Source organism: Podarcis bocagei (genome assembly GCF_964188305.1).
Source record: "Podarcis bocagei genome assembly, chromosome: 3".
NCBI classification, from domain to species: Eukaryota; Metazoa; Chordata; class Lepidosauria; order Squamata; family Lacertidae; genus Podarcis; species Podarcis bocagei.
The window spans coordinates 40,004,343-40,025,248 of NC_138127.1; the positions used below are offsets into that span (position 1 = coordinate 40,004,343).

General features: G+C 43.1%; 1 protein-coding gene across 1 annotated transcript; it reads right to left on the bottom strand.

Moving 5' to 3' along the window:
- Positions 1 to 1,285: 1,285 nt before the first annotated feature.
- Positions 1,286 to 20,236, bottom strand: GPRC6A (G protein-coupled receptor class C group 6 member A). The gene is made up of 6 exons (XM_081187958.1): positions 19,978 to 20,236; positions 15,256 to 15,559; positions 11,496 to 12,326; positions 6,883 to 7,095; positions 5,956 to 6,079; positions 1,286 to 3,860 (listed from the first exon to the last, which is right to left on the bottom strand). The coding sequence occupies exons 1-6, from the start codon at positions 20,169 to 20,171 to the stop codon at positions 2,728 to 2,730; spliced, it is 2,799 nt and encodes a 932-aa protein (XP_081044084.1). The 5' UTR covers positions 20,172 to 20,236; the 3' UTR covers positions 1,286 to 2,727.
- Between the last annotated feature and the right edge of the window lie 670 nt (positions 20,237 to 20,906).

Consider the following 20,906-nt stretch of genomic DNA (forward strand, 5'->3'; position numbering starts at 1 on the left):
CATGCAGGGATGGCTCAAGTCATTTTTGTTTCCTAGTGTTAAATACGAGGTGGTGTTTCCACACTCCATGTACAAAAGCCTGTCAGACTGGCAACTGACTTTTACTGCAACACTGGGGGTGTGGAGTGGGAGGGACAGGCACAGTTTTAGGGAATGCCCAGCCACAGTGATGCTCTCTCTCACATGACTTTGATAAGCAGCAGCACAGAAAGAGACCGCACAGGTTCGGTCTCTTTAGAAAAGAAAACGAGGCTCCCCTTCAGGAGAAGCAACAATCTAGAGAGTGTGAAGACAATGCATGGGTTGACTTACTCAGTTTCCACAGTGCATACCAGAAGGACGTCAGAGCTAATCATTTATAGAGGTGATATAAGGATATCCTACTTCCAAGCTAAAAGTGAATAATATCTTTTGGAGTGCGTATGGGGAAGTCTTGTGGTAGAAGACTGACATTATATTGTACCAGGTATGGACTTAATCAGACATCTGGTGTCTGGACCAAGTGTGCCAGCAGTGGAATAGGGGGAAAGGACCGTCGCCGAGTGCGGCAACATTGCTTCAAGTTGCAGTTCGCACCCAAATAGCTGTATCTACAAACTCTGGCCACGAGGGGGCAGTATTTAACACATCTTGTGATTTTGTGGAGCTGTTCTTAAATATTGCTGTTTTATTACTCATCTTCAGAGTACTGAGGTCCCTGGGAAGGTTACAACAAATTCAAATACAGTTTAGAACAAGTTAAAAGCTTACAATGAAAAAACACAATCACAAAAATAGGGTGGGTCCTTAAAATACACACCTTGGGTGTCAAAGGACAGAGTAAAGAAGTGTGTCTTTGGCATTTGCTGAAACCTGTATAATGGAGGTGCTAAGTACACCTCTGTGGGAAGGGAGTTCCACAACCTAGGGGCTGCCACAGAGAATCATCATAATAATTCAGTTGTTAACCTAACATGCTGATTCTCAAACCGTGTTCTGTGGGGAACTGTGACCTCTTCAAAAACCTTATCAGGGCAGATCAGTGAGATCAATAATTGGAAGCAAACTTCCCTGAAAGAAAGCTTGCCGACCATTACAAATCTTCCGCTGCAATGCACAACCCACAGTCTTGCTAATGTTCGTTCACAGTTCACACAAAGCAGCCTAGACTGTCCATGAAACTTGACTTCTTCGCTTGATCATCATTCATGTACATGTCAGAAGATTATGAAGAGATCTATGGATGGAAAGCTTTCCATAAGTGCAATAAACCAATCAATAAATAACTGATTGCTCACAAGAAACGTCCAGGAAGAACATAAATTTAAAAGTTTATTTTTAATAGCAGTATATTTGTATTCCTTTATAATGAGAAGATCCCAGTACACATACATCCATTCAACAATGCTGTAAGTAGCCAGCTGCTGAAAAAAGTCGATATTTTATTAAAGTGTTATAGTTTTGTCACTTTCAGATGCATGTAAAGCCACAAACACAGCCAGCTTTCAATGGCAAAATGCTTAACACTGAGGACTTCTGAGGTATTGGTAACAGCATTTACAAACAAATATTTACAAGTGGTTGTGTGTGTGTGTGTGTGTGTGTGTGCATCTTCACACATTTTTCCCAAAGGCTCAGAGATCACACACATAGGTACTGTGCAATCCTATCCAAGCCTACACAGAAGTAAGCCCCACTGAGGTTGCTGTGGCCTACTCCCAGGTAAGTAGGTACAGGATTGTCTTCTAAATACAAATTTAATTTCTGTGAATCACATTACTCCTAAACAGGTGCATATACGTGCACATAATGTGTGGCTTTGCAGCAAGAATAATGGGTGCAGAACTGCCCCCTAAAAAGTTCAATGGAAGTTCTCATTTGCTCCAAGGAGGTCACTGTTTCACCCTATGGTTCCATATATAGGGTTACTGATGAAGAAAATAGTGGTCTAATGATGTGTGATTCCAGCCATGTGAACCCAAATCCACTAAGAAAAAGCACATATGACAGAGACAACCTGCTAAGCATTTTAAATGTGTTTTCTCATATAATTACTTATAAATGGAATTACTGTGAGATTCATTATAGACCTGATTATTTTGTCAAAGAGTTCAACTATTCCTGATCGACATGCCCTTCTGATTTATAAACATAAAAGTAAAACCAGGATTAACATACAAAAGTTATCTATGCAGTTGTGGGAGATCTTGTATTGGAAGCTAATCAGCCAGCAACACTAAGTGCTAATGGTGCAACCAATTCAAATGGCAATGAAGTACTTGATCCATGGTTGTTTGCACCATAAACTTTATAATAAGGTCTTTTACCTTTGGGCGCTAGGTTCTTCAAAGCATAATTGTCATTTGGCTTTTATTTGTATAATAAAATACATTTCCCCCTCAAATTTTGTCGTTCAGCCTCTCCATTGGGATGGAAGCATGTATGGAATGCAATTATTGTCGAAGGACATGCCATTAACCTTCATCATTTGAACTCTCTCTTTGGACATTTTTGTGTGTGGTTGCCATCCAAAATAAACCTACATGCGTAACCATTTAATTTATTTTTTAACACTCTAAGCAGTCGACTCCAACTCCCATCAGCCCCAGCTAGCATAGCCAATGGTTGGGGATGATGTGATTTGTCGTCCAATAACATTTGAAAGACCACAGGTTGTGGAAGGCTGACTTATGGGGAGATCAAAGAAGGTTTGCTTGTCCTAAAACTACATTTCTTACCACAACTGCTTCATATGCTAGAGAGTCTTCTTCTTGGGATGGTGGGCCCTGCTGCATTTGTGGGTTGCAATTCCCTCCTGATCTCCCCGTACCCAGATGCCTGGAAATGGCAGCTGCCATTCACCCAATTTTTCTGACCCTTAGTTTTGCAACAAGCATTTGCACTGGGAATCGGAGGCGTCTCGCTTTTCGAGTCCAGAGAACTTTGGTTTACGCTTAGACTCCCTGCACTTTTGGACGAATAATTGTAAAGCATTTTCAGGAAGGCCGACTTGGTATTTGTCTCTTGCTTATACTGTATGATGTAGCACTTGGGGAGGAATGTACAGCAGAGGATCCCATAGTTGGATATTAAAATGACAATGATTTCCACGGCTGGCAAGTACTTGCCAAAAGTAGTTGTGTAGACGGGGATAAACGTAATCCACGCAATGAAGTAGATTAGCATGCCAAACGTTATGAATTTGGCTTCGTTGTAGTTCTCAGGTAGCTTCCTACCTTTGAAGGCGCATATGAAGCATATGAACGCCAAAAGAGCTATATAACCCAGCATGATCCCCAGGGCTACAGCCGAACCCTCGTTACATTCCAGGATAATGACTCTCCGGATGGAGAAGTTCTCATCCACAAAAGGGCTTCGAATGCTGATCCAGACAGCACAAATCATGACCTGAATCCCCGTGCAAAAGGACACGATGGGAATGGGCTTGTAGAGGCCCTTCAGCCATTTTTGTAACTTGGGATCAAAGCTGAAGGCCAGCAGAATTTTCAGAGACTTAATTAAAATGCACGAAATGCAGAGCGCAAAGCTGATGCCAAAGAGAGCTTGCCGGGTTTTACATTTGTACGCCATGGGCTTGCCGATGAAGAAGCCTGTGCTCACAAAAGCAAGGAAATGACAGAGAAGGATGACATAGCAGACAGTCAAGCCGCCCGATGCCTTTACAACAGGAGTGTCCACGTTTCTAGTAAATATTATGATAATGCTGCAAATCAACACAATTCCAAGGACAGAGAGTACCAGTAACAAAATAGCAAACCAGTCATTCCAGTTGAGGTACTGAACCATCTTCCTATAGCACCTCGAACTGTTCACAGGGGCCCAGTGTGTCCTGTTGTTGCATAAAATGCAGTAATCCATATCTGTGCAGAGAGAAACAAGAGACTTCTTGACAACTAGCCCCTAGCAGTGCTGTGCATCTTATTGAAGAGATTAGGGCAATTTAATGCACAATTGCAGTCCATTATAATGAACTCAATTTGTTTTGAGAGCCAATACATATTATTAGCAAACAACAACAACTGCATTTATAGACTGATCAATAGCCTATCTTTGTGAGCAATGTAAAAATACCGTATTTTTCGCCCCATAGGATGCACTTTTCCCCCTCCAAAAATGAAGGGGAAACCTGTGTACATCCTATGGGGCGAATGCAGGCTTTTGCTGAAGCATGGAGAGCGAGAGGGGTCGGTGCGCACCGACCCCTCTCGCTCTCCAGGCGTCAGGAAGCTATCAGCAAGCCTGGGGAGCCCGCGGGAGTTCCCGCAGGGCTCCCTAGGCTGGGGATAGCAGCCTGCTGCCTGGAGCACGGGGCGCCCTCCGGAGGGCGCCCCATGCTTCGCGCAGGTGTCCGCAAGCCTTGTGAGCCCGGTGGGAGTTGCCACCGGGCTTGCAAGGCTTGCGGATAGCAGCCTGTTCTGGGGGCTGGGGTCGGGGGAAGCTCAGGCTTCCCCTGCCCCAGCCCCATGGCTGGGGGGGAAATAAATTTTTTTATTCATTTCCCCCCAAAAAAGGAGGTGCGTCCTATGGGCCAGTGCGTCCTATAGGGCGAAAAATACGGTATATACATGCATATAGAAAAATAATACAACCATGTTAGATTCATTACATTCAGTATTTAACATGGGGCTCCCCATGGGTACCACAGCACCCTAAGATGCCTCTCTTGGCACCTTCTAAAGCCCAGTGATTTCCCAATGTTGTTTTAACTGAGTGGTTTTTGGTCTTTGTGGTGTTGGGGGTACCGTATTTTTCGCCCTATAAGACGCACTTTTCCCCCTCCAAAAATGAAGGGGAAATGTGGGTGCGTCTTATGGGGCGAATGCAGGCTTTCGCTGAAGCCTGGAGAGCGAGAGCGGTAGGTGCGCACCGACCCCTCTCACTCTCCAGGCTTCGCGGACCTCTCCCCAAGCAGCGGGAATGCTCCCGCTGCTTGGGGAGAGTTGCCGGCATCCCGAAGCCTGCGCGCGCTGATCCCAGTGCCGGCGGGCTTCGCGGATCTCTCCGCAAGCAGCGGGAACGTTCCCGCTGCTTGGGGAGAGTTGCAGGCATCCCGAAGCCTGCCCGCGCTGATCCCAGCGCCGGCAGGCTTCGCGGATCTCTCCGCAAGCAGCGGGAACGTTCCCGCTGCTTGGGGAGAGTTGCAGGCATCCCGAAGCCTGCCCGCGCTGATCCCAGCGCCGGCAGGCTTCGCGGATCTCTCCGCAAGCAGCGGGAACGTTCCCGCTGCTTGGGGAGAGTTGCAGGCATCCCGAAGCCTGCGCGCGCTGGGCTCCCACGGCTTGCAGAGAGCTGCCTGTTTGCGGGCTGGGGTCGGGGGAAGCTCGGGCTGCCCCAGCCCCGCGCCTGGGGGGGGAAATTTTTTTTTCCTTTATTTCCCCCCAAAAAAACTAGGTGCGTCTTATGGGCCGGAGCGTCTTATGGGGCGCAAAATACGGTACCTATTTTTTGGAGGGGGTTTTGCCTGTTTTTTATTTTTACTTGGTTTTTGAGGGGTGCATATGATTTTGAAGTGGTGTCTGAGGATCACCAGTTGTTACCCTGTGAAATGGGTGCTCTGTGGTGCCCACAACAGTTTGTTAGATTTCCAAATGTGCCCTCAGGTAAATCAAGTAAAGTACCCCTGATTTAAGTTAATGTAGTCACACGGAAACCAGGCCTTTTCAACTGGAACTGGGATTCAGGTGTTCCAGCAGAGGACTGTTGCCCATGCCACTTGAAACAATGGCTAGAAATACAGGGCACTTCACTTCAGTACTTTTTCAGAAAATGTACTTTAGTTGGATTGTGCATGTGAATACAGGTTGCTTTTGTCTGCCCCCCACCTGCCACCCCACAATTTCTATGGCTCCTGAAACAATCAACAATATATTTGATTCACAGAAAAATACATTAAAAGTATTATTCTTAAGCAAATATTCTGTTCTGATAAAGCCTAAATTCATTCAGATTCCACACCTGATTTATTAGTGTAATAGTTTTCGGGGCAGCTTATACACTCATAGCAGCAGGTATGTGGGCTTGCAGAAACTTTCTTCGCCTGTCCTGGGCTGCATTTGCTGGAGCATTTGGACTGAATGTTCTGCAAAACAAAAGAAGCAAACGAAACCTGGAGATCTTGCATTTTAAAATAATCAACAATGACCGCTCTCCCATCAACCGGAGGGCACCCTTTGTGTGGCCGCGCGCCCCACCCCAAACCCTGAGACAACGGCAGAAGTTCCTGGTCCGCCTCCCCATGTCACAGCCCTTTGAGGTTCCAGCCAATCTCAGTTCTAATGAACCTATCTGTGGTGAGGCGAGGCGGAACGCTTCGCATAGTTAAAAGGGATGGAGCCAACCTGACAGCACACAGTTGGCTCCCCCGTTAAAGGGGCTGAGTTGGAGGGGAGTCACAGGCCATACACTGAAAGGTTGTCAGTGCACTCTCCTGTGTTGCGGTGAAATGGGGGTGGGCACTCTGCATAAACAAACTTTTGGAAAGTTTGGAACTTTCATTAGTCGTGTTGAGCTTAAATCCCATTGATTTCAGTGGGTCTACTCAAATCATGACTAAGTCTTGATCCAAGTTTAAGCATGCATGACATAGGCAAATTGTGGGTCTTGGGTGTACATTCAGCATGCGCACTGTGTTTTGCAAAACGCACAGCATCCACTTGCAGCTTGCACCAATTCCTGTCTATTTAGAATTACAAGCTCATCACAACCGACTTATTGGATAAAATGCTGTTGGTGTAACCATCGCATTAATACCATTCTGTTCAATAAGTAAGTCTTCTGTTTTGTTTCCCCAGTTGCTGCTTTCCATTCTTTCAACCATAAACAAGAGGATAAATCCAGAAGTGCTTAAAACCCCTTTGGTTTTATCTGTGTGCCTCTAAATACCTTTAGATTCAGAAACTCCATTTCATCTTCTTCATCTGCAAAGATGAAGTCATCTTTCTCAAGGTCATACTCTGCTATGTTGGAAATCACCATCCGCCCATCAATTTCCTTCCAAACCAGCACATCATAGCCTGTGTTGATGTCTCCGTGAGAGTCGAAATAGACTTCCCTTTCATTGTCAGTGAACCTGATTTCTTTCAGTTCTTCAAGCAGCTGCAGGGATAAAAGTGAATAGTGATGCAATCCAGTGCTTAGGGAAAAGAGATGGCATATAGTAGCATTTTATAGAAGGGCAGTACAAATCAAAAATATAACAGAAGAAAAAGAAATGCTTCCAGAGGCCAGATCACTTCACTCATTATAATCATATTTGGGCAACTTGATTTTTATCAGTTTGCAGAAAGGATTCCCCCCAAAAAAATGATTCTATAATTACTTGTTATGTGACTAATCTCTATCAGACTGATCACGGTGTGACTGATCTCATCTCTTTGCTGATATGTTTTATTCCCAGATTCATCTTTCCTGAGTATTTTAGAATGTCCAGATTCCATTTTCCAATTTGGAATCGTGCTTATTATGGGCATGAAAAGCAGCTCTAAAAATCACTTGTGAAGCTGCTTTCCCATTAACAAAGTAGAGCTGGAAAAGGATCATTCTGTGGGGAAGTTGTCAAAGTGTTGAATATTCACATTTAATAGTCTAATGTTATTGCCCTATGGCTAATGCTTTCAAGGCACAAGAGGTAAGGTATTTTTTTAAAAGTACTCTGAAGTCTAATTTCATAAGCAAAAGTTTAAAATTGAAGACATTCAAAATGAAGAAAAAATGTTTTCAAATGTTTCATAAATTTCCTATTTGTGTATGACATTTCATTTCTCCTCTGCTAAAAAAAAATGAAACCTTGTGGTCTGGGAGTGGAGGAGAAATTAGATTCAGTTCTCATTTAAAGGTGAATCTGAGTACTGAAACACAGCTATCCTTGGGAATTTGCACTTTTCTGAATTTTGTGATGCAGTTGTCCAACCAAATAATGTTTACAAAAAATGTATATATGAGGGGAAAGTGTGCATTTAAAAATGAAGACATTAGTGAAGATAACAAAAATGCATTGTATCAGGGAAAATTGTTTGCAAAAATGTGTACATTAGTGAAAAGTCCATACTGATGCTGATTTTAAAAATAAATAAATCACAAATTGCACCAGAAATATGTAGAACCGAATTAAAGTTTTCTTAAAAATGAAAAACTGAAAGAACTGAAATTGATAGATCCTTCCACCCCTTAGTATATCTTTCCCTGAAAAAAGAAGTTTAGGCAACAGCAAAAATCTTTCTTCAGTCACAGAAGGTCAAAGAAAGCTAAAGGGTCACATGCAGTCATGGTGCTTCAACTTTGTTTATCTTAAAATAAACGTTGGTTAACTATGTAAAAAATGCAGAAGAGAGTACTGCTGCCCAGGTCAATTCTCATTTCTTTGCGTAATGTCCCTCTCTAGCTTTGGCTGCCTCCACATTGGGCATTTATTGCGGAATGGGCACACTTCGTTCACTCACTTTTTAGGGGCTCCTGCACAGTGTCTTGAACAAAATATCATGTTTCCCCCTGTTCAGCTTCTGTTTCTTTTCAGAGGTCAGGAACATCAGAGTTCTTTTTAAATCAATAGAAAAGCTGTGCGATTTCTATTCCGGTCAACTGGATCGCTCTATTTTTTAGATTGTGCTTTTCTAAGTCCTGTCTGTTCTCTCTTGCAATCAACCTTGCCAGTTTAACACTTCCCTTGCCAAATAGCATTGCCTTTATATCTCCTTTTCCCATCTAAATTGCAGCTGGTGATGGCAGAGAGGGGATAGGGAGTGCTTAGCATTCCCCACAGCCCATGGTCCCAAATAAAATTACCTGCTTCCCAGGCCAGGCCCAATACATTTTTCTGCCCAAGGCCAAGGGCAAGATGGTACCCCTTCATTCCACATATAGAACCTGACTGGACTAGCAATTAAAACTTACTTTAACAATAGCAACAGAAATGTCTCCTCCAGTGTATCTGAGGACAGCAAGGTAGTTTAGGGCTCACAGGACAGGCCCATGGCGCTCATAGCTGTGCATTCCCAACAGAGGAGAATGGCTGGGAATCCCACTATACCCCTTTCCCCAACAACTGCTGTCTGAGGAACAATTCACACAGTGGTTTAACAATTAATCCGTGTCCCCGACCAACCTTGTTTTGCACATTGTTATATGCATTCTGATATTGATAATATTATATGCATATACATTCCTGGTTTCCTAAGGAAAGCAACACACAAACACACGTATGTATGTATGTATGTATGTATGTATACAAGAGACATCACCTTGCTAACAAAGGTGCGTATAGTTAAAGCTAAGGCTGATCGCCAAAGAATTGATGCTTTTGAATTATGGTGCTGGAGGAGACTCTTGAGAGTCCCATGGACTGCAAGAAGATCAAACCTATCCATTCTTGAGGAAACCAGCCCTGAGTGCTCACTGGAAGGACAGATCCTGAAGCTGAGGCTCCAATACTTTGGCCACCTCATGAGAAGAGAAGATTCCCTGGAAAAGACCCTGATGTTGGGAACGATTGAGGGCACAAGGAGAAGGGGACGACAAAGGAGGAGATGGTTGGACAGTGTTCTCGAAGCTACCAGCATGAGTTTGACCAAACTGCGGGAGGCAGTGGAAGACAGGAGTGCCAGGCGTGCTCTGGTCCATGGGGTCACGAAGAGCCGGACACGACTAAACGACTAAACAACAACAAGTATGTATGTATAAAAATCCTGATGTATTCATTATTACAAAACTATGCTTCAAAAACAGTTCCACAGGAGGGTTGACTCATCTATGTAAACCACTTTTAGGTATTTTATAAATTTGGTGAAATAAATATGTTGTGCATTTTTTTTGCAAATGATTTCACATTGAATTGCACAAGTGGCTTGGTCATAAGTGGGCACCCGGTACAGGAAGAGGTCTGGTGCAGGGCAATGCTCACTCAGATCCATGTAAAACAAATTATTCCTCTATCCCTAACTCAGACTGAATATACTGTGGGAGGAGATCTGCTAAGGGAAATACTGGACAGAGCTTCTTCGCATGGAGGGATCTGGGAAGCTTGGGGGCGGGGGGGGGGAGACTTGAAAGCACCCTCACCACACAACACAAAACCCAGAATGTTTTGGGAAAGCCATAACAGTAACAGTTTCATAAAATGGATATCAATATATGTGTTGTAACGATGTGATTTTAAGAATGTCCTCTGGATTCTTAGGTAAAGAAGAACATCATTAGTTGTGTGTCAACACTAGAGCAAAAGATTCTGATTACCACAATATAGTCTCAACCTCTCAACACTGCAGTAATATCTGATCCCAGACCCCACATGACCCTTCAGCATGAAGACTCAAATACCCAGAGAATTGTGCATATTAATACGCTCACTGGATCAATGTTTCTCAAACAGTGTCAAAATGTAGGTGAGGAGATTTGCAGAAGGAACAAAACCAGCTGGTTGGGTTTGTTCTGGACAGATGTGGTCTTCTTTATTACAAATATTTATATGCTGCCTATTGTGAAAACATCAGGGTAGTTTACAACACGAGTTGAAAAAACAGTGGCAATAAAATAAACCCAGCAGCATTAACAGTCAGTACAAAACAATTCAGAGGTGATATGATAGCCACCTTCAAATATCTGAAAGGCTATCACATGGATGATGGAGCAACCTGCTGCTCTGGAGGGTAGGACCCGAACCTATGGCTTCAAATTACAAGAAAGGACATTCCAACTAAACATTAGGAAGACCTTTCTGGTGTTATGAGCTGTTCAGCAATGGAATGGACTACTTTGGAAGGTGTGGACTCTCCTTCATCTGGGGGTTTTAAGCAGAGCTTGAATTAACATCTCTCTTGGATGCTTTAGCTGAGATTCCTGCATGGAATGGGGTAGAACTAGAACCCTCAGGGTCCCTCGCAGGTATACAAATATATGATTCTATGAAAATTAAACTTTTAAAGAAGTTATGGGGAAAGCTGCCATCAGTAACCAGCACAGGCCTCAGTAAGGTTTCAGCAGGTGCTGAAAACTCTTGATCTTTTGCAGTTATGCATTCGTTGTGTTGCCCTGGGATTGCAATTTTATCTCAACATCCAGTTCTCCCTAAGATTAAGCAGAAATAATTGTAAAGAAGATAACAGGATTGTTGGGAGGGAATATAAAATAAGGGATGCAATACTTTCTGAAAAGTTGATTAATTTTTTTTTCTATTCTTGAGCAAAAAGAATAATGCATAATGACCCACCTGTATGAACTGGCTTTCATTTTCAGGGGTTAAGCTCGGATAGGTTTCAGCTAAGATTTTTAAAATCTTGTTGAGACTTTTTGGCAGTGATTTATACAAATGTTAAAGTTTAAGTCAAATGTATCAAATCTTTAAGCTGCTGCAACCCCTGTAGAGTAACGAGGATGAAAATATCAAATTGTTCAAGTAATACCCACTTGAAGTAATGCCCAATGGTTTGTGCTTGGAAAGGTTGGAAAGGAAGGGATGAAAAGTGCAGAAAAATATGTGTAATAAAAATATGTTTAAACCATACCTCCCAAGGGGCAAAAGCATATGGGTCTTTGCAGTTTCTGGCCCTGCACTGATTCCGAATGGCATTTGCAATTGCATACACGGCTAGCATGGTGCTGTGGATAAATCCTGGTTCGATGTTTGCAATGAGAAATTCCTCTCTCCGAAACTGGTTACTTGGTTTAGTGCGGTTCTGTAGAACTCTCTCAACAGAGTAATTACCAATGCACTTGCTCAAATCTTGATCGTTTATATGCGAGCATGCTGCCATAAGCGTGTTGTATTCCATTGAGAATGTGTTGTTTTCATTGGGGGCTGTATGTAGATTGCTCAAGAAGTCGTGGAAAGATGACATGTTGCCACTTTTGAACGTAAATCCAACCACTTTCCCCAGGCGACTGATATTTGGAATGGTGCTAATCTTGACAGCTGCTGACCAGTTATCACTTGCAATCCAGGTCTTATTTATGTTCCTCTCAATTGCTTTTCTGAACAATCTCATTACGTGGAATTGCCTGAGAAAGACAACAATGACGTTTACCCTGGTTTCCTTGACAATCTTCTCAAGAGCTTGATTAATTTTGCCATGAATGGTGCTGTCCGAGAGATAAGCTGGCAGCATTTCTTTAAATGCAATGCAGACATTGTTTGCCATTGCCTGTAACCCGAAGCTCTCCACAGCGAGGCGCCCAAAGTCATCGTCGGTGGCTATGATTCCAATCCAGTTCCACCCTGACCTGTGGATTAGTCGTGCCATCGCTTTCGTCTGATAAGAATCACTAGGCACGGTGCGCAGAAAAGTCGGGAAGCGGACTTTATCACTAAGGATTTCTGCAGTTGAAGCATGACTCACCTGCGGAGATGACAAAACAGCTTCGTTATAGACACAGGGAACAGCTCTGAGCAAAGACCCAGGGTTCAAGTTCTTAGAAGCATCAAATAAGCTGTTGCAAAGGGGGAAGCCGAGATGGCTATAATTCACTCTCTCAACTCCTGCTGCATTTTCTATCTAAGTGCTCTTACGCTCCAACAGATATATGTAAGTTTGAGTGAAATGCAGTATGGTGGCCTCCTGCCACAGACACCACCAAAAGCTGCTTGAAATAGCCTTCTCCACTTATGGGCCATTGCAACACATTATCTGGGCAGGACCCCCAAAGCATTACCACCATTTCAACATTGGGAATATCATGACTGAAAAGAGAACCCTGGTGGATCAGACCAAAGGCCTAGCTAGTCCAGTTTCCTGCTTTCACACTAGCCAACCTTACACAGCCACCTCATTGGTTTCAAGCAATGCACTCCTCCAACAAGGGTGTTGGAGGATTCTGGTTTGCTCTACCTTTGAAACTTACCTGACACACACACACACATCCCTGCAAAACAACAACCCATGCATGGACTGGACACAGAAATGTGAATTAGAGTGCATAATCTATGAGCCGATACACACATGGGTCCAACAACCTAACAACAATACAATGACATTACATTATGGACATTATGGACATTATGACATATGGCTGCATCCTGAGAGCATTTAAAAATACTTTTTTAACTGGATAAACATGGTAAAGTTACTAGCTGTTCTAAGCAGTTGATTATTTAAAAAGAAAGGAAGTAAGAACAATGACAATCTTCCAACCCCCTCATAAGTACAGTGGACACTTGGGTTGTGAACGTGATCAGTGTGGGAGGCACGTTCGCAACCCCCAGCATTTGCAACCCACAGCGCCGTGTGTGCACACATGCGAGTCACGATTTGGTGCTTCTGCGCATGCGCAGAGTGCGATTTAGCGCTTCTGTGCATGCGTGAGTGCCGAAACCCAGAAGTAACCTGTTCCGGTACTTGACGCACGCCCCCCCCCCCAACACCAACACCACAGAGCCCTCTGCAACACATAGAGATTCTGTGGCTGACATTCAAAGAGATATGGAAAGGGTTACCCAAGGATAGGTCATCTGAAAAAACAAACACACTCATTCTATTGAATGAAAACATCTGGGCTAATGCAGTGTTTTGTTTCTACATACCATTCATACTGTCGCTACAGTTTCTGTTCAGTTTGAAGATTAACTGTGCATACACTATATCTTTAAAGCACATCCAAAGCACATTTCCCCAGTGGAAGAATTCTGTTTTACCCCACACAGATTTGCAATTCCCACCAACCCTTAAAATCTAGCACCCAAAATTATTTGGGGGGGAAATGTGCTTCAAATGCACTTTGAAGTTATATTGTGCACTCAGCCCATGCCCGTCCCCCACCAATTCAAGCAGGAAAACACGAGGCAGCTGCCATGCGGTGGCTGCTGTTAATTGCAACATGTGGTACGTGGTGGCAAGAAATCTCTATTCAGCGGCTCACCTTACAGACTGTGCAACTTTCTCAAAGCTTTCATTGAGGCAGCGAGGAGGGCAGATATCTTGTTGTGGGGTAAAGTCTCCTGATCTGATAGTGCGCTGCATATAAACAGCTCAGCACATGACAGAACCAGTATGTGGCTGCCAGTTGTGATGTGTGCACCCCATTGGAGACTCTTAAAACATGTTTATGTTCATAAATCTTTATATGGTTTTGTTAAGTCTTTCAATCCAGGGTTTTGTGTTTCTTTTAGAATTGCGGTTCACTGAAATATAAACAGCTAGCAACCACATATATGGGGGGGGGGATCAGTTGGCAGGTTGATTACTGCAAATGGAATATTAAGTCGTTCAAGCCTGACTTGCTGTGTGTGTGTGTGTGTGTGTGTGTGCGCGCGCGCATGGTGGGGGGTGGGTTTGATGTTTGTTTTGTTTGCCTACACACACATTTGCTATCCTTCTTGGCAGCTCCATAGCTGCGGCACCAGGGTGAATCAAGATAAAACAATCAAGTAAGACGAACAAAAACCTGTGGTGCCAAATGACTTGTCTTTGTGAGAAGATGCAAAAATGTTGTCGGCATGCAGCCGTGTTGTTTTCTGTCAGATTGCTTGTGGAGATCACATCATTGAATTGTCGCTCACCTCAATAAACATGCCTTCTGACATTCAGAGGGCCAGTGCAACAGGGGAGGAGCCTAGGATCTTGACCATGTATGTGCAAGGGAACGCCAGCATCAAGAGCCTGGTTTGACTCCCAGCTGGTGGGTGGCACACCAGCCTCAGTTTTGAGCTGGCTCCTCCTTCAGTTCAGAACCATGACAGTCCCCTGCTATTCTAAAGCAGTGGTGGGGTCTCTTCAGCCCGCAAGCCTAATTAGCTGCCCCCGCCACAGCCATTTTGGCCAAGCCATATCTACCTGTCAAATATGACACCATACATATGATGTTTGGTGTGGGACAGTTAAACAACTGGCCGAAAGGGGGATTGCAAAGCACTGTGCATCTGAATCAAAGACTAAGGCTTAGTGCACAATTACATAAAAGCAAGCTACACTGCCAGGGTGTCTCACTCTGTGTGCTGTCTTAAGTCATTGAAACTCCTGCTCAGTCAACAACGGGTTGGGTGATTCCACAGAGCACCAAAGGTATGTCAATACCATCAAAGTCTCACGATCCACATCACACCAAATTCATGGAAATAAAGTTGTGGCCTTCTCATCTTCTTTCTTTACCCTATGTTAAAATATGATAACCAAGAAATAAGCATATTGTTTATTTAGTACTCTAGAATGTTGTCCCTTCCATGTTGATATATACCCACCAGCCAAGCCAGCTCATAATTATATTCAGAGTCCTATAATTTCATTAAAACACTCCTCCTGTTGAAAGCAAGAAGCTCTTTTTATAGTGACTTACCTGTGGTATAAGCTGCAAATTCAATACTCTTGCAACCGACATAGATACTTCTGAATAGGTGGCCCCTATGACAGCCTTGACTCTGGGTGTATAGTCTGAATAGTTGCACCTGAATTCCACGAGGTCTTTTGAGGCATTGAACTTGGACAGGAACCTCAGAGCTGCAGCCATTGCCCTGGTGACCTCTGCACAAGTGTCATAGATCTCATACCCCAATTTAATTCCAGGTAAGAGTGTAGAGTTGTTGATTGTTTCGATTGCATGGACCATTGCAAGGCTCTGAAGAAACACTTGAACTTCAAAGCTGTCGAGAAACACATAAAGTCAGTTATCGTTATGTCACCCAAATTCACTTCCCATGATATGAAATTAATATGTGCAGTGTGCATATGTTGAGAGTGTATCCACCATGGAAGGTTATGACATTTTGTAGTCTTTGAAATTCATGCCAGATCTCTAGAGAAAGATGGCGCCCCTCCCAATGCTGTTAGCTTACACTGCCCCAAACCTCAGCTCTCTCTGTGTGTCTCTTTCTTCTCCATACTGCTTCTGTTGTTTTTCACTCACAGCTTAATAAGGATGAGTCACACCCCCAACTGTCTCCTACCCTCTTGGGCCATTGACCTAACATAAGATGTGTCTGGAATCTTTGCCACTGGTGACAAGGAGCATCTGCAGTCATTCTGACCTCATTAACTTTCTCTCACCTCCTCCGTGTCACAACACACACACACACACACACACACACACACACACACACACACAGTATCAAGAAATTGGTCTAGCTCATACTTTTCTTAATACAGTAGCAGCTTTTTCTGTACAAGACAAATGAGAGGTTCATAGACATTAAACACATAAATATTGATATAAATAAAAAAAGGTAGCCGTATATAAATTTAAAAACCATTTTCAATTTTGCAGTTTGCCTTTAAAGGTGAACCTACCTAATTCACACAAAACAATATGAGAACTGAAAAACGGGGCATCCTGCAAAATTTGCAGTTATCTGAATTCTTCAGTGCAGCTCCCTGCCAAGTAATGTGTAATGCATGCACTACAGTAAAAATAAGCATAAAAATGAATATGATTGTGAAAGTAACATACAAAATGCAATGCATTGGGGAAAATATCAATATTTGTGAAAATATCGATATTTGTGAATGTTTGTTTTACAAAAATACATATATTAGGCAAAACTGCACACAAAAAGTGTGTATCAGGAGGAATGCTTATTAAATTATATGTTGACTTTTTTCAATGCAAACTGACGTGGAAATGTGGAGAAGCGCCCAGAAGACTGGAAACATGAGAAAGGGTGAGAAACCAAAACTGACAGATTTGCCCATCCCTACATATGAACTCTCCACAAACAAAATGGAATGAATTTTTAATAAATAGCTGACATTGTCTAATCTCCTTAGAAATAAATTGGGATGAATGCTCAATACGGCTGTCATCTTGAAGGGATCCCCGTCTCTTCTGTCGCTGTAATTTGTAAGATCCTGTCTTAATCTCACTGCTGGAGCATGTCTCTAGGGTGCACCAATTGGTGGGGCCTTATCCCATCCAGTAACACATTTGTGAAGCACCTATGGGGCAAAGAAGTCAGTAAAATATATTTCCTTGCCCAGGTCTCTGCACAATGGCTGCTCTTTCAGCAGAAACACTTCCAAGCTTTTCCTCCTGCTCTTTCTCTTCCATGGGCACAAATGGGATGGAAAAGAATCTGTCAACAGTAATCTGCAAATGACCATTCATTCTCACTTCCATCATGCACTGTACCCCCCCCCCAACCTTGCATCAACATCTGCACATTCTTTCCCCTCCCTGCATTTGTGGGACTTCTCTTCCATTTCCTTGCCCCCTCTTGCCACCATTTCCAGGATCCTAGACAGACAAAGCCTCTTGCTTCTTTGCTACAGACTGCAAATCTTCCCAGTTAAGCCCATCACCAGCTCATCTGCTTCCTGCACTCTCCTCTTATCCATGCCTAACTGCCTACTCTGTTGCTGGGCTTCTGAATATGCCCTGACTACCCTGGCAACAGCCAACACTAAACTTCTCATGTTGAGTCTCTATATGATGCTTAGACCAGAGGTTGCACCTCCAGTCTGTCTGCTCATGCTTACCTTGAAGTCAATGTGAGGTTACTATTACTACTACTACTACTACTACTACTACTACTACTACTACTACTACTGAAACAACTTGAACTGCTGCTACATGCTTCATTATGGCTGAACCACACCAACCCAGAATTTCTCTCCAAAGAAATGCAGTCCCACTGCCAATACCAGTTTTGGTTTTTCCAGGTGATACAGTGTTCCTGGGTTGCAGTGCTAACCCAGGTTTGGTTTTTCTTTGAGTTTATTTTCAAATTCACAGGTCAAACATAGGTAGAGTGACGGCTTAATAGGCAGCCAAATCCACTGCCCCACATCAGATTTCCAGAAAGGAGCACCTCCCTCCAAAAACACACTTTTCAAACATTGCTGTCTCCCTGGCTCTCTCTGTGTGCCCCACTCAGAGTCTGTTGTCTGTTGCCCAATATGCTTCTGTTGTTTTCCCACTCATATCTCGCATGCCCCTTCCCTCTGGCTGAAGGAGAATGAGAATGAGTTCATCTTCTCCAATCATCTCTTAACCCTCGTGGGCAATTTACCACCAATTTCTCTAATAGAAGATACGCCTTGAAACTTGGTCATCAGCTATCAAGTAGCATTTGCAATCATTCTGGGCCAATTACACAACACTCTCCTACCCAAACTCCAAATCTCACAATACCGCATATGAAGCTGTGCTGTATGGAATCCAGGGAGGGGCTCTTCAAACTGCATGTTGTTGAGAGGGGGCAATTTTGATTTGTCTTGCTAACTGTCTGGCCCCACAGAGCCCTACATTTTAAATAAGGGAAGGGAGAGGAAACAGAAGGTACAAAGGAACCTGCCTCAAACTGAGTCAGACCATTCATCTCTCTCGATGTCAACAGCAGCACTCTCTCTACCTGAGGTGTAGAGGTCAGGGACCGAACCACTGTGCTTTACCACTGAGATGCATCCTCATGAGTCTTTTGTAACTGCCCTACAGTAATTCTGAAAGCTTTACCTGTTTCTTACGCAATTAACAGTCTCTAGCTATCTTCTGCCCTGCCTTCAAGGGGTACTGGGGAGGCATACATAGGAGCCAACTCCTAGGGGCCAAGGTCTCTTTGGCCCCCCAAAAAATATTTGAGGGGGCTGGGGGCACCCAAAGTTGATGGGTGTTACTATTTAAATGTTTGTGCGCTGCATCTTGTGATTATGTAGGGCAGAGCTTACTTGCCCCCCTCAGATAATTCAAGTTGGCATCCCAGGTGGCATACATGACCCTTCCCCCTCCATACAGTACATGACTGGGACTATGTTAGTCAGCAAGCTTTAGTTCAACTGGTCCATTTAGAGCTTTTGTCAATTTAACTGGGGAGAGGTGATTTTAATTACATACTGGGATACATTTTAATTAGTAGGGTTGAGTATGAAGGTTATACCTATTTATTTTTGAGTCTTTCTTGTTCTGATGTTTCAATATATACAGCAGTTATGAAAAATTGCCTTTCCTTTTCACAATAGGAGTTGGAGTTTTTCGTTATGCTAAGCTGTTATCCCAAGCATCAGTCAGTAATTCAATACGGTATCTATGTGGTGGTTTTGGTGATACACACATATATTGACATATAATTGATGTGTTTGTTAAAACTAAAAGAGGACAACTTACATTAAATGTAAACTGTGATTATGAGTTGAATACATTTCTGGATTACTTATACAGCCAACCTAAAAGCAGTTATGCTGCAATCCTGAAAACACTCTCTTACTGAGTAGTCACATCAGTTTCATTTGGGTAACATCAATGTAAACAGTCTATGGACAGCAGGTTAATTGCCTTTTGGCTGGCCCTGTCAAAATGTTGACACATCAATGCAGTGTAAAGTCTACAAAGTAATGAAAGGACTGACAAGGATGATAGAAAAAGAGATTCAGCTGTACTTTCTGAAAACACTCACGTTCTGTGTCAAAAATGCTCTCTATTATTTTATGTCACTACAGTTCAAGCTTATACATTTCCACTCATAAGTAAGTCCCACTGAGTTCAATGGGATTTACTCAAAGGTAAGTCCACGCTTTTCTGGGAGTAAGTCCCATTGAACTTAGTAGGGGTTTCTCATGAGAAGACATTTATAGGTGTACATTGTCAGGCTTTAGCATGGCCAAAGTGAAAATGCTGGATACAGAAGAAATCCAATATACAGACTGGGTTCCAGTTATGTACTATGTTTTATGCCATATTAAAATGTGGTGTATGGAGGTAATAAAAATGCAGGGGCTAGTTATATACCGTAAAAGAGGTGCAAGTCAATAAGACACTAACAGTGGAATCCTATGCATGCCTGTTCAAAAGTCCCATTACATTTAATGGGATCACCTTCCTGATAAGTACATATAACATTACACAACATAAGAGATAGAAAGTAATTGCAGCCTCTCACAGTCATTCATGTTAGATTTTACCCAGGCATATCAGGCACACACTTTTCGTTGATGATACCCTTTTAAGAAACAGTGATTTAAAGATTCCAAAAATGTAAAGGTCCCCCCCCCCCCGCTTTTCTTATTTGCTCCATTCATGTCCATGTCATCCTGCTCTTTTCATTCTCCTGACACAGTTGATATTCTTACTCACCCGGCACAATTGGCAATCACTGGCTTGAGGGGGTTTTCTTCTGAATGCAACATCTTGCCATGAATTGCAAACAAGCCTCCAATGACAACATCTCCCGGAGAGCTGGCACCCACAAAGTCATCAGAATTCCGGCAAGACTGCCCGATATTAAAGCATATTAGGAAGACAGGCATCAACACACCAAATATTGCCATGTTTCTGTTTCATTTGATCTTTAGTTGCCTTCAGTCAATTAGGTAAGCAGCCCTGCCAACAACACAGTTCCTATTTCACCTGTAAACATCAGCAAGGCACAGGGCTGTTCTGGGAGCCAAGCACGCCTTAACCAAATGCTGGTTACCAGCTCAGACGGGTCATGCTGTTTAACTGATACCACTGGAGGACTTATGAGGGAGGGGGAGGTCTGGGGAAAACTGGGGGGGGAGGGGTGTATAAAATAAGAGTGCACAACTCAAATCACTCCAAAAGGCCACTGTTTCTTACAAACTCAGGAGAGCTGTATTAGTAAATTAACTAGAGAAGGATTTTGGTGAAGCTCTATATTTTTGGTCCTCCTAATAATACACACTCACTCCCACTCTTTTATGTAGGTGTGCAGTACCCACATTCAGAGTACCTCTTGTCTTTTTTTGTTGTTTGTCTCTGCATCTCCACCTCTTGTTTCTCTGCACCCTGTTGCACACTCTTCTGTTGCATCTCATTCTCTGTCATGCTATCCCCCCCACTCTTTTTAAAAAAAATATTTTTATTAAACAATTTCAACATAACAAAATATCAGTCCGAATAATCAATTACATTATTTCCCCCCCATCCCTCCCCCCCAAGGACTTCCCTCAGTTCCCCTCTTTGATTTCTTTGCACATATTGTTCTCTGCATGTTACAAATTTGTACATATCCTTCCCTTATCTATCATGTATTCAACTAATAA